At 36.3% G+C, this 13,893-nt stretch overlaps 1 protein-coding gene across 1 annotated transcript in view; it reads left to right on the top strand.

Annotated features, from left to right (window-relative positions):
* Window positions 1–58: 58 nt before the first annotated feature.
* Window positions 59–13,893, top strand: part of LOC104618067 (intron-binding protein aquarius-like) — a gene marked incomplete at its 5' end in the record, with an annotated part of 17,556 nt that continues 3,721 nt past the window's right edge. Inside the window, 8 exons of the mRNA XM_010283575.1 lie at window positions 59–194; window positions 1,928–2,137; window positions 2,878–3,015; window positions 3,875–3,946; window positions 7,626–7,813; window positions 9,456–9,627; window positions 12,251–12,421; window positions 13,160–13,245. Of these exons, the coding sequence (XP_010281877.1) occupies window positions 59–194; window positions 1,928–2,137; window positions 2,878–3,015; window positions 3,875–3,946; window positions 7,626–7,813; window positions 9,456–9,627; window positions 12,251–12,421; window positions 13,160–13,245 (1,173 nt within the window). The remainder of the gene's footprint in view (window positions 195–1,927; window positions 2,138–2,877; window positions 3,016–3,874; window positions 3,947–7,625; window positions 7,814–9,455; window positions 9,628–12,250; window positions 12,422–13,159; window positions 13,246–13,893) is intronic.

The raw sequence follows: 13,893 nt of genomic DNA, 5'->3' as shown, positions 1-13,893 counted from the left end.
CTAGTGTTTCTGTGATTCTGTGAAATACAAATTGTGTTATGTTTAATCCATTTTGTAGGTATGGAAGAGTTAATTATGTACTGGCTCGAAGACTTGAACTTCTACGAGAAGTTGGGCGATTGCAAGAGAGTCTTGGAGTCCCAGGAGATGTTTCTTACACTTGTGAAACAGCTGGCCACTTTTTCTTATACCAAGTAAGGAGTGAAATACTTCTGCAGAGACTGTGTCATCTCAGTATGTTATGAAACACTTTGTAAAAATTGGAGTGAATTTTTCAGAATTGAGTCTAAAAAAAAAATGCATTTTCTTTGGTGGTTCAAAATACAATAACAGCTAAAGCTATAATTGCAACATTACTTACTTGTATTGCTATTGTTTTAAATCCTGCCTGATGACTCACCAATTGAAAGGCTAGCATTGCTGCTCTTCTTGACTGCTGGCGAAAATTCTAACCTGAATTTTCTCCTTCAGATGAGAAGATCTGTGGGCTGCTTTGCATTTTGGACAAGCTTTAGAGCAGCTACTTGATGATCCTGCTAGAAAGCTTTTATGGTGTTAAATGCCAGTGTGAGATCAGATTCAGTGTATACAAAATGGTGATTTTCTATATATTGTCTATCCCTCATTTCCCTTCCATGTATTTTTCAGTGACATGGTGTATAGTACCAATTAGTGTGGCTTAAGCAGACTTGTAGAGTGGTACATAGGATCAAATGCGTACACTGTAGATGTTTTTACAAAAGTTACGCTGAGCTAGCTGTTGTGTGGGTCTAAAGGTCAAATGGTCACTAGGTGTTTGAGCATACTACGAGCACTGTTAGAGCTCAGCTTCTGAGCTCTCCCAAAGGAATCCAATTTGGTGTTTAAACCGAAGTACTGTAAGTGGAGATAATCAAGAGATTTCTTCTGTCTTGGGTTTATGTGGCAAGGTTTTTGTAGCAGGGGGAGCTGCAAGGATGATCTCTCTGAGAAGAGGCCAGGGGCTGCCCAGTGCTGGACACAACCAGCTCCAACAGACCCACCGCTGGCCAAAGTTGAGCCCATCAGCAACACTGGTTGGCACCTCTGTGAGAAGAGGTCAAGAAACACTGTGCAGCAGCTAGGGGCAGAGAGGGGAGTGTGAGAAACAGCCCCACACACCAAGGTGAGAAGGACAAGGAGGGGCAAGACGTGCTCCAGGCACTGGAGCAGAGGTTCCCCCATAGCTCATGGAGAGGACCGTGGTGAAGCAGGTTGTCCCCCTGCAGCCCATGGAGGACCGTGTCAGAGCAGATATCCGTGCTGCAGCCTGTGGAGGATCCCATGCGAGGGCAGGTGGATATGTCCTGAAGGAAGCTGCAGCCTCTGGAAAGCCCATGCTGGAGCAGGGGAGAAGTGTGAGAAGGAAGGGGTGGCAGAGATGCGGTGTTATGAACTTGAACGACAAGCCCCATTCCTCCTCCACTGCTCAGTGTGGGGAAGAGATAAAGGAGTTGCAAATGAAGGAGTGAAATTGAGCCTGGGAAGAAGGAAGGGGTGGAGAAGAAAGGTGGTTTTGGTTTTGTCTTTGTTTCTCACCGTGCTATTCTATTTTTAATCAGCAATAAATTAAATTAATTTTCCCCAAGTCAAGTCTGTTTTGCCTGTGATGGTACTTGCTAAGTGATCTCCCTGTTTTTATCTTAACCCATAAGCTTTTCCATCCTATTTTCTCCCTCTGTCCTGTTGAGGAGCGGCAGTGAGAGATGCTTGGTGGGAGTCTGGCAGCCAGCTGAGGTCAACCCACCACAGCATCAAAAATGTCGTCCTGATACAAGGTCAAATGCTGATTTAGGCATACCTTGCTTTTGTGATAATTTTTTTTTTAATGCCATGTGTGCAAGATTGCACCTTGCCAATGACTTTATGATATAAAAACATGTCAGTAAGACAATTCTGTTTACCATAGGTAATGTCTCGTTGGGAGGAGTATATCAGCAAAGTGAAAGTTAAAGGTGGAAAATTGCCAGATGTTACGGATGTCTCCAGTTTATTTCCTTTTCATCAGTATTTTGCAAATGCTCCTCAACCAATTTTCAAGGGCAGATCCTATGAAGAAGATATGGAAATCGCTGAAGGGTGTTTTAGACATGTTAAGAAAATATTCACTCAGCTTGAGGTAAGATATGTGTAACTATTAGAGGTAATCCAGTTGAAAACTGTAGACAGTTCCAAAATTCTCCTTTGCCCTACATCCTAAAAGGAGTACACACCTCTAGGCCGTGTCTTTAGCTTGCAAGGCATTTGGGTGAGAATTTCCACCTTTGAGTCATGCAGGCATGTTTCACAATAGGGACAAGGGTCTAACCTGTTTTGTTTTGATCTTAGGAAGCAGCTATTCTGCGTGTTCCATTTTCACTGATTAGTTTACTAGTGTTGGTGCACCTGTCACTGCTCCTCAGGATCTTTGTATTTAGAGACAGATAACCTAGAAGTAACTAGTAAGTTAAGGTGATATGGGTACCATTTGGTCATATTAACTGTATTGGTCTTTCTTAATAATGAATTTGATGGGATGTTTTGATGCAGTAAAGTAAGAAACAAGAAGATACAGAAAAACAAAATTTTGGGGGATTTTGAGAGGGTTCTTCAGAATCAATTGAGTAATTGTCTGCAAATTTACGTATGCACACAGGTTGCAGAATTCTTGGACTTTTTTGTAAAATATTTTTTTAAAATACTGTTGTTTCCAGGTTTAGGATAAAAAAATTATTCAGGTGGCATTGTTAACAGTAGATACTTTCAGAACTTTCTTGCCTAATTATATTAAGAAGGTAGCCAGATAGATTGAGTGAATACATTTTTTAAGCAGTAATTTTTTGTATTCTGACTTTGAAGATTTTCTTTTCTCCTCCATAGGAATTCAGAGCATTCGAACTTCTCCGCAGTGGCCTGGATAGATCCAAATACCTGTTGGTGAAAGAAGCAAAAATCATTGCCATGACTTGTACTCATGCTGCTCTGAAACGACATGACCTGGTTGAATTAGGTTTCAAAGTAATGATTATACTAGTGTTACTACACTAATAGAGTTTTGGGTTTGATTTCTTCCCCCTCCTTGTATAAACCTTTTTATCTGTTCTAAATCTAGGCAACTAGATTATTTTGAGTTGCATTTTTTACCAGTATGTTTCAAATAGTCATTTTACAGAAGCTAGGTTTTTCTTCAGTAACTAAAAGATGGGATCGCTGTTAAGTTATTGTATATAAAAAAATGCTTAGTAAGCATGTCTATTAAAAAAAGTTAGTTTTGCCATATTAGATGATAAACAGCAGTGATATGAATGAGTAATAAAATAAAGGCAGAATTTGGCAAAAAACATGGCCTAGAAAAAGAACTATGATGCAATGCTGTTTTCACTCTGCCGTGTTAACCATAGGTATTCATTTAGTACAGACTTTTTATCTGTCAAAAAAACCCCAAAAGCCCACCTCCAGTAATTCTTTCAGTATTATTTTTCCCCGATAATGCACTGTATTTGATCACAAGAGTGTTCCTTTTCTGCTTCAGTGCAAAGATAAATTAGTTTGCTCCACTGCAGAAAGCTTTTTTCTTGTGCATGGCGTATGGCATACAGGAAGCACATCATGTAGTTAGTCATGGATTTCTTCTAGATGTAAGCCCTGATTGGTACAGATAGATCTGCCATTGATGTAGTAGGATTTTACCCTCTGACATGGATTTTTAGCAATACTGACATTTTGCCTATAAGGTAAAATCCTGCTGTAACTGTCCCACCCATCAAAAAATGAATAATTGATGCTCATTGGTAATTGAATGCTAACTGAGGCTGAATAACTGCATTAATTTGTATTACTTGGTTGATGGACGTGTCTCTACTTTTTTCTTTCTCAGTATGACAACATCTTAATGGAAGAGTCTGCTCAGATTCTGGAGATAGAAACCTTTATACCTCTCCTGTTGCAGGTTAGACCTGAATTATAAAACATACTACAAAAAGTGATAAATGAAAGTCTCTGTTCTTGAACAACATAGAATATTGAAAGGAAATTATCTTGTGCAGAAAATAACCTAGAGCTGATACTTGCCATTTGAGTGGACAGTAAGAACTTTCACGCTGTTCTATGTTAGTTGTTTATCCTTGTTTTTTAATATTATGGAGTAAGCTAATAGGGTCTAAATATGTTGTTTTTATTGACAAAATAGTAGTATTAGCAGGCTTTCATTTTTAAAATAAAAAAATAAACTAGGTCCTGGCTTTGTTACTTTTATTCTTTCTCATTTAGTAGTGATTATTGGTATTTTTAAATAATTGGTAATTTTAAAAATTGTTAAAATTAATACTTCTTATTAAATAATGGTTTTGTTTCCCAATAATGTAAGGCTTCCATAATTGCCCTGTGTCATCCTGTCTGCTTGTGGTGTTCAGTCACTTTCAGTCAAGATTAACAGAGACAGATACCAAGCACCTACAACTCTGAGGAAAACTGGAGCCAAGTAGAGAGGGGACTTCCTAATTAATGTTATAACTCCACAGAAAGAAAATAAATAGTTACTGGTTTACTTCTACTTTTGCCCAATAATTATGCACCTTTTGTTTAGCTAATTGGTAAATGTGTAGCCTGGAATAAATTGCAGCTTGCACTGTGTTTGGCAGATCAACAGTTGATAGATGAAGGGATGCAGATGTGGTATAGCTGGATGGAAGTCTTGCAGCTGGAAAGGTGCTGGTAACACAGGGGAGGAAGGAAACCGCAGCTAATGTGGCACAGGGGATATTTATAGCACAGTCTTTAGAATAGCAGGTAGCAATGTCTCTGTAACGTGAGGGATTGTTGTAATAGAGGGCCAACAGTGCTACTTTTGAAGTTGAGTACCTTACTCTAAAACTGTTTACTCTGATCATTCTAAACACACTCAGTCAGACTGTCTTGAAATTTTTTGTGCCTCCAGTGAAGGTTATCTGTGTTTGCTTTTAGCAACCTGAGCTTGAGGTGCATCACTTTCCCCTTAAAAGAGCTGGAGAATATCATAAGTAAGCAAAATGTGCTTCTTGTGCATCTGTGGCTCTGTTATCTCTGTAATCTCAGATTATCATGAGATAGAATTTCACCTCTGGAAGTGATGTATGGGCTCCCTCAGGAACTCCGTGCAAACTCTTTAGCTGTGGGAAGTCAGTAAAACTGAAGACAGTCTGTACTGTTGATTTCATTCTTACTCTAGCGGCTTTCTGAAAAATACATAGTCTGCATTTGGTCATATTCTAAAATTTAAGTTTCCTTTCAGAAGTTTTGCCTGGAGCACATGTTTTCATTGAAAAGCAATGCTTTTAAGTCTTCTAGAAAACCACATCCCAGCTTTTGGATATTCATTTTAAGAGAAAATTAATCTAAATAGAAAAAGATGTGATAGAAACTCCATGAGATATTTGATATTGAAGCTCATAATTTTTCAATTATTAACAATAATCATTAATGATTATTATTAGCTCTTTAACAATGGAGAGTAGAATACAATTGCAGGAAAGTAACTCATTACAGGCCGAGTGAACAGAAGAATGCATGTCCAAGTTAACCGTATTGCTATTAAAACCCAAATCCCGTTCTCCGTTGCTGTTTAATACTTTAGGATTTTAAGTTTTAGGGGTATTAATGTAGTTCTTTAAGAACTTCTTGATGTATTAAAGACTGCTGAGTTTTCATAATTCTGAGCAGGTAGGCAACTACTTCACCCTATAAGCCTCCAATACTGCCTGAACTCTGAACAGAAGCAGAGATTTGTCCATCTTGTTTGGGGTTTTGAGAGAGCAAACCGCTACTGGGTGAGGCTTCTCACAAATCATAAACCAGGGATAGTCAAGCTGTCTTTCCCCTTCATTTATTAGTTCAGCAATTATAATAACACAGTGAAACAGATTTGGTTCCTTTCTGTCTTGCTTAATGAATCCTCACTGTAGTCTCTAGAACATACAGTTTAGTTAAACCTGAAATACAAGATTGCTTCTTGCTGCTTAGATTCCCCTGTCAGAAAGGTATGGAGGCATAAATTGTTTAGGCCTCCTGCAATTCAGTTTTTAAATCTGTACATAAAGACATGTGTAATAATTTAGGCTGTTGCTTTTGCGTTTTGGCAATCTTTAAATTAATGGTACAACTTTCTATGGTAGTGCTGTGTAATGAATAAATCCTATGTGGCTTTTACCATGACTTTCATTGATAATGAAATTATATTTAGTGAAATAAGCATCTTGGAGTGTTTTTCAAATGTTTAAATAAGCATTGAATAACCAGATGCATCAGGCTGGTGAGGGGAAGTAAGTATATATGAGCAATGCAGAAGCTGAAGAGCTTTGTGTAATTAGAGAAGACCTTTTCACTGTAGAGCAATATTCTGGGGGATATTCAATGACCTTTCTTACAAGAGCCGCCCAAATAGTCCTTGAAATTTGAAACAAATTTTAACAAAACCTAAAGAACTAGGTTTACAGAGTAGTAGTACTTGATTTCTTGCACTTGCAATTCAGAGTAAGAAAATTTTAAAAACAGAGTTCTTTGGAAGGCTCTTTGTCTGAGATTGAAATTGCAGATAAGAGCAGAATGATTATATAGAATGCTTGATCTTATCCAAATCAGTAACCTTTTTGGAGGAGGGGGGGAAAAAAAAAGATATCTTTTTCCATGCCACTGAAAATAATTTCCAACCTCTTACTTTCTTACTGAGGCATCTTCAGGCTTGATGAGCTGGACAGTCCAGAGTTCTGTTTTCCTTTAGGCTCTGTCTTGAATAGTGCTCCTATAGAGAAAGGGAAATGTCACAGGAGTGTGTAAGAAATGAGGTTCTGAATTGTAAAACTTGCAGGTGGAAGTCTTCAGGATTCTAATTCCTGGATAATGTTACCCACACATCTGTTCTATTTTTGTCCCTGTGTTAGTGTTCCTTCATGAGCTCTGTCAGTATGTAACATAGGTACACAAAGGATGATGAGGAACTGGAAAGAGATATACCAAACATACTGAAGAGCATTCAGTACAAGTGCCAGGGTGAGGATTAATTAGGGGCACATCCTGGTCATGTGGGGAATTCCATGTGGGAATTCCAGAGGTAAACAGGTGAAGCACATGAACCACAGAGACACTTGAAAAGCAGGCTCAGTTTCTGCCCCAGACATCAAAGCACTAAAATTGTTTCAGATGCTTCAGGCACTTCATTTTCACTATCTCAGAATCCAAAAAATAACGTTTAAAAGACATTTCTAGGGTAACAGTACTGTGTAGAAATCAGTTGTTTTTACTACTGTAACTTCCATAATTGGTTCTTCCTTTTGTCCTCTGATAATATGTTACTTTTGGTCTTTAAAACAGTGTAATATGATATTTATCTTGATATTTCTCTACTGATTTTAATAGATAAACTTACCTGTTGCTTTATAAGAAACAAGACTATTTAAAATATACTCCCTTTTTCTGGTAGTGGATTGGAAAGAAGCAAGTAGCTGTCTTTAAAATGACCGCAGTTCAGTGTAGCTTAAGAACAAATGCTGAAATTTGGGGCTTAGACTAAGGCAGCTAATTTGACTATTAATGTGTTGCAATTGAGTGCCTTGATTATATTGTAATGTTATAATTGTGTAATTGTTTAATTCTAGAACCCCCAGGATGGATTCAGTCGTTTGAAGCGGTGGATTATGATTGGTGACCATCATCAGTTGCCACCAGTCATTAAGAACATGGCTTTTCAAAAATACTCCAACATGGAGCAGTCCCTTTTTACACGGTTTGTTCGTGTTGGAGTGCCAACTGTTGATTTGGATGCACAAGGAAGAGCAAGAGCAAGGTGAGACAGAGAAAATGGCATGTCTAGCTTGTAAGCAACTACCAGGTTAAAAATTGGGAAAGAACACAGAGCATTGGACACTTCTTTCCTGCTGTTAGGACAGGAGTTTGCAAAACCAATTTAGTTGTTTTGTTTCATTTGTTTCAGCTTAGACTAGGAAGTTAGGTTTACTTTGCTGAAATGCAATCAGTTTTACTTTCTTTTTTTATATATAGTACTCTGTTACTGTATGAATCTTTAATGAAATTTTAATAGTCTTAAGTGTTTGGATGTTTTTACAGCAGATACTTTTTTGCAGAAGCTTCCTTTTCTAAATGAATATATTCAAGGTCACATAAAGAAAATCTTTATATCATATGATATATCATATGTCATATTGCCCTTAAGGTCTGCAAAAGGGTACTTTTCTTGCAGTATTTCAGCAGAGCTTAAGCTTTGATTGGAGACAACCAGGCTGTCCACACAAGAGCATAATGCCTTTTTTTAATATTAAAAGAGATACTGCTTCTCTATAGTAAGATAACTTTTCTTTTTGTCCATATATTTGTCACTTCATTGTGGTAATTTAGATGTCAAATTTATTTATTGTGGAGAGCGCATGTTTGTGGTGTCAGATTAACATGGAAAAATAAAACCAAAGAAGAGAAAATGACTCCATATAAAATCTTGATACTTTTAGTTTTAAATACTAATTTTTTGTTTAGACATAAAGTGGAATGAACAATGTGAAGGAGAACTTCAGGGTTTTTTATGTAAAAAATGTTGGGGATGGTAGAATATTATTTTCTAGTCACATGAATAACACTTTCAGTATGATTTTAAAAATGGAAATTATAACTGAGTATAATGATAAATGAAGTTTATTTTTTCCATCTACGATTTTGCAACATCTGAGAGAACCTCTTAGAGATAAGAGAGCAGAAGAATTCCTTCACTTTGCAAGCAATTTCTTGGTCAAGGATTTTTTCCATACCTGCCTACGCTTTTGTCTTTTCTTATCATAGGTAGCTTCACCATGAACTATCTGCTACTTTCTGATGTGGATATTGTGCATTTCTGACTGAGGCATTTTGTTTATATTATTGTCCCTATAAATACCGTATGATTCAGAATTGTGTAGATTTTGGTTTCTTCCCTTCATGTCTCCTGTTAATACATAGCAATACACAAAATAAGAAAATTAATTTCTTTTTGCAGTAAGAGGCTTTACAGCAGATAATGCAGAAAACCCTTTTTTCACTTACTCCTTCCTTTTTGTAAAGAAGCATTAATATGCCTCGAGTTTTGTTCCCCCTGAAAATTCGTACTAGGTCTCTTTGCAAAATTTGTACCCTTCAGTCTAGAGCTGATCAAGTGTAACAGGGTTAAGGTTGAGTGCTGCTTTGAACTTCTAAAAAGAAGTGAAGTTTTCTGTTGGAGAGAACCAAACAGAATCAAAACTTAAAAAATAATTGCTGGATAGCTTGTACAAGTATGTTCATTTATATATGTACAGGCTATCCAGCAATATGTTTTTTTTCATTGAAAACCTACAAAAGCATTCATCTTCAAGGTGAGGGGTTGCGTGTATCTGAATTATTTTGAATGAGTTCAAGAAGCTGCTTTAACTATTTGGGATTTGTCTCTTTGTGGTTTTGAACAGTTTATGTAATCTCTACAACTGGCGTTACAAGAATCTGGGTAACCTGCCTCACGTGCAGCTTCTGCCAGAGTTCAGAACAGCCAATGCTGGGTTTTTGTATGACTTCCAGCTTATAAACGTAGAAGACTTCAATGGTGTGGGAGAATCTGAACCCAATCCTTATTTCTATCAGGTAAGAGAAATACTACATGTATACTTTATTTAATCTCAATATGGTTTACTAAATCTGCAGTGAAGACTATCAAAATACAGTAAACTGATGTTTAATTCATATTCTCAAATAATTGAGTCATAGGTACGCATTGATTTTTTTTTTTCTCCATTTAATCGGTTTTGAATGTTGACAATAATAATGTATTATGTTGTGATTTTTTTCTCAAAATTAATGGCTTTGCTTGATATCTGTGTTTTCTCAGTGTTTTGAGAGGGGTGAAATTTGGTGTATAATTCCTTATGAAATGTTGTTTTGGCCTGTGGCAAACTAAAGTCCATTGTAATTCAGCTGTACTGCCATGATAGTGAAATAAACGGTAGCATTTCCCTTATACGTGAAGGTTCAAAGTTTGCTCTGTGGCACACGTTTGAGTTTGAAGAGTCACTGTGCTTATCTGTGTGTAAGAATGCTAAAAAGCCCATTCATAAAAGAATGAAATATACATAAGAGGCAGAGAGACATCGAGGCTGAAGTAGATTGCCAAAATAATCATGGCCTTGAAAGTTCTCAACTAAATTTTCAAATTAAGCCAGCAGCAACAGCCTCTATCTATTTCTCTTAAATGTAGGAAAACCTTTTACACTTGTAATGAGATGCTGATATTTTCAGTCCTCGTATTTTTCGTGTTTTAAAAACAGTGAAGAAAACAAACTCTGCTGCCTAAATTACCAGTTTGGGTTTTGGCAAAGTTAGAGGCTGGAGCTGTGTGGAAGTTAATGAGTTTAATTCAAACATGGAATTCACACCTTACATTTTGTTTAATATTATGAAAAGCAAACAATATACTTCAAGATGATAGTATTCATGGTCATTTTTTGCCTGTGAAGATCACTGAGAGTTATATTAATCTATTTTTTAAAAGGTATGGAAGATACTCATAGTTTATGCTCGCTTTTTTTTTAATACAAACTAGCATGCTGTTAGTAAACAAAGCAATGTTGAGTCATAAACCACTTATCTCATTTCTAGTTTGAGGCTAGGGTTGTTTGGAGGGGAGGGTTTGTTAATGATTTTGTTTTTTAAGCTGTAATAGTGTTGTGTACAAGTAGTAAAAAGTTGTCGTGTGGAACAGATGAAATTAGTGCCTTAAAAACAGGATTCTGCTAACTGAGAATCTTAGCACTGCTTTAGTCCACTCCTCGGCCAAAGACGACTGAGAACACTCACACAAGGGCACAGAACACCTTTATCATTACAACAGTGCTTTCATGAGCAAACTCTTATAGTGAGTCCTACAGTTAATTTTTTTTCATGATCTTGAGGATGGAAAGATATCAGCAGAGTATGTTGGTGGCATTGTATGGTTTTTCATGAGATAACAAATTCCTGCCATGTATTATTTGTCTCTCTGTGAACTTGGGCATTTCTTTTCAGACTTAAAGGGGATTAAGATTTGTAGAATAGCTTTATGCCCACAGGTGTTTGGTATGAGTAGTAACTGCATTTTCCAAGTAATGCAGAGCCCACTTAGTAAGAAGAAATAAAGGAGGCTGGTATGTCTAGCCTAATCAAACATACACCAAGCTGGGGATAAGATTCCCAGTATAAATAGAGCAGCAATAAATGTCAGCAACTGAGAATAACTTTTTAGCCTGAAAGATAATTTTTGTTGGCGGAAAAGGGATTTAAACAGGCTATGAATAACTTCAGGCTGGAAATAGGGTGAAACTTCCTACAACTAGAAGAGTGATGCTTTGCAACAGACATTTATTATTAGTAATGGCACAGAAAAAAAGTTAGGAAATACAAAATAACAGCTGGTCATTTGAAATTTAATAGGTATGGCCTCAGTAGAAATAACTGGATTTGATGATCCATGTCTCTCTCCTAAATGACAGTTGAAAGGAGTTTAGTTATTCCAGTTCAACTAGTTCTTATTTTCAGCTTACTGGAGAGTGAGTCACTGAAACTTTTTGCATGTGTATTTGGAACCAATAGAACCAATATTAAATTGGTAGTAAGTGGGGTTTTGTTTTTTTTTTTAAACCCTTGTATTTAAATACAGGTTACTGTAGACTATCAGCTTGTAATACTTTTTAACAAATAATAATTCCACAGTTTTACCTAGCAGGTGGGTTTTTTGCATGTGACATTTAAGAATGAAAAATAAAATGTTGTACTTGTTGAGTTCTATAATAATGCAGTTCAGGTGCAAGTTCCATTGGGCAGACAGCTGTAAGCACATAAATGCATTTATATACAAATGTGTAAATATTTAATAGCTCATAAATATAATGCAAATGGACTATTAAATATTTAGATTTTAATCTTGTCTTGAAATAAAACTGGGAGCTTCTGAGTAAATATTGGAAAGTGTCAATCAATGACTAACAATAATACTGATAAAGAAATTTTCAGGAATTCTCTGAAGAGGAGTCAGAATGAATTAAACCTACTTGTGGTTCTTTTGTTCTTTGAAAATGGCTTTTAAGTGAGCAAACAAAGATCAGATCTATAGGTGTTTCTCGGCACTTAGAATTTTGTCTAAATAAATGATAATGTCACAGACGTTATTCCTTCCAACCTTACAAATTGAGTAACTTTTTTTTCATTCATATCTCTCTCCTCTTTTAAACTTAAGAATCTTGGTGAAGCAGAGTATGTTGTAGCACTCTTCATGTATATGTGCCTGCTTGGTTATCCTGCAGACAAGATAAGTATCCTGACAACATACAATGGACAGAAACACCTGATCCGTGATGTCATTAATCAGCGGTGTGGAAATAATCCACTGATTGGACGGCCAAACAAGGTGACTTTGAAAAAAATATCAATCCTTGGAGTGGTTCTGGTTGTTTTGTTTTTAAATTGTCATATTATAGAACAGACTAATTGATAAGAATCACAACTTTCTGTGTGAGTGTTCCTTGGTTAACTACACGTTTGTTAACCTACATTCTATGGAATTTCATACAGTAGTGCCCTCGTTTCTGCCTGTTTGTAATTTGACATACAAACAAACTGGAGTCGGTGAAGTTGGAAAGGCTACAGACTACATGGGACAAAATAACTCTTTTCTTTGTCATTTATTTTGTCCTCAAAAAAACCAACCCCAAAAACCACAGCTTTAGGAAGATCTACCCAGAGTGGAAATTATTTGATAAAATGTGTGGTGACAAATCTGATGAAGCAAATAAAAACCATAGTTATAAAAGTCTAGTGCTAATTCTGCAGGTTAAAACTCTGTATTGTAAAACTGATGGTTTTCCACAATCTTTTGGTATTAGCACCCCACTGTTAGCTGTCTGAGTTGAATAAAAATGTAAGAGTTGGTATACAGTCAGACAAAAGCTCCTCCCAGCATATCCCAAAAAGAACAGGCTGATGATTTTTGGTTAGAGGTCAACTAAAACAGTGTTAAAGTATTTTCTTTCCTCTTCTCACTTATTGCAGTCTCAGTCAGAAGCTGATGTTAAAATTTTGGTGTTACATTTTAATTGAAATGGCAAAGATTAACCTATGGAGGGCTTTTTTTGTTTTGATTCTCTAGGTAACAACTGTGGACAGATTTCAAGGTCAACAAAATGATTATATTCTCCTTTCACTAGTGCGTACCAAAGCTGTAGGCCACCTTAGGTATGTAAGAAGATACTCTTGTAGTGTCACTAAACTACATTTTTTTTGTATAATGTACTATAAACATCTTACTTAAATAATTGAACCCTTCTGTATTAGAATGTAGTAGAAATGAAGTTTAATGCTATGTATTGAATGAAGTTCAGGCATACTTCCTTTTATAATTGTCTGGTACCCTCTTTACAACTGCTTTATCATTTAGTAATGGCTCTTATACTTAGTTTATATTACTGCGGATAGGCTGAACTTGGTTTCACCCTAGTAGAATAATAGGAATGTAATGCTTGTTGAACAAATGCAGGCTTAAATTTTCTCAGAGATTCTTTGAGCTTTTTATTTGTTTTGTATCAGAAGTGTTTGATCACTGCGTAAGTTGCATTATGATGTGTAGTTTAAAATGTTTGCACTTCAGTTATGGGGTGGGGTGGAGGAAGACTTGTCTATTCAGCAGTAGTTAGATGAGTTATCAAACTCATGTTTACTCATTCAGAGGTACAGAAATGCTATTACGATTTGTTCTCAATATAAATTCTCAATATAAATGACCTCTGAATTCTGGGAAGTAAAGGGTCATTTTATATCATTATCATTACAGTGAACCCTCTTATATAATGGTTCTAGGATTTGATAGTTATTGAAACAGCGTGT

Source organism: Phaethon lepturus, unplaced genomic scaffold (assembly GCF_000687285.1).
Source record: "Phaethon lepturus isolate BGI_N335 unplaced genomic scaffold, ASM68728v1 scaffold16410, whole genome shotgun sequence".
Taxonomy (NCBI): domain Eukaryota; kingdom Metazoa; phylum Chordata; class Aves; order Phaethontiformes; family Phaethontidae; genus Phaethon; species Phaethon lepturus.
Note: the sequence above shows the minus strand (reverse complement) of the source record. Positions and strands in the feature narration are given on the sequence as shown.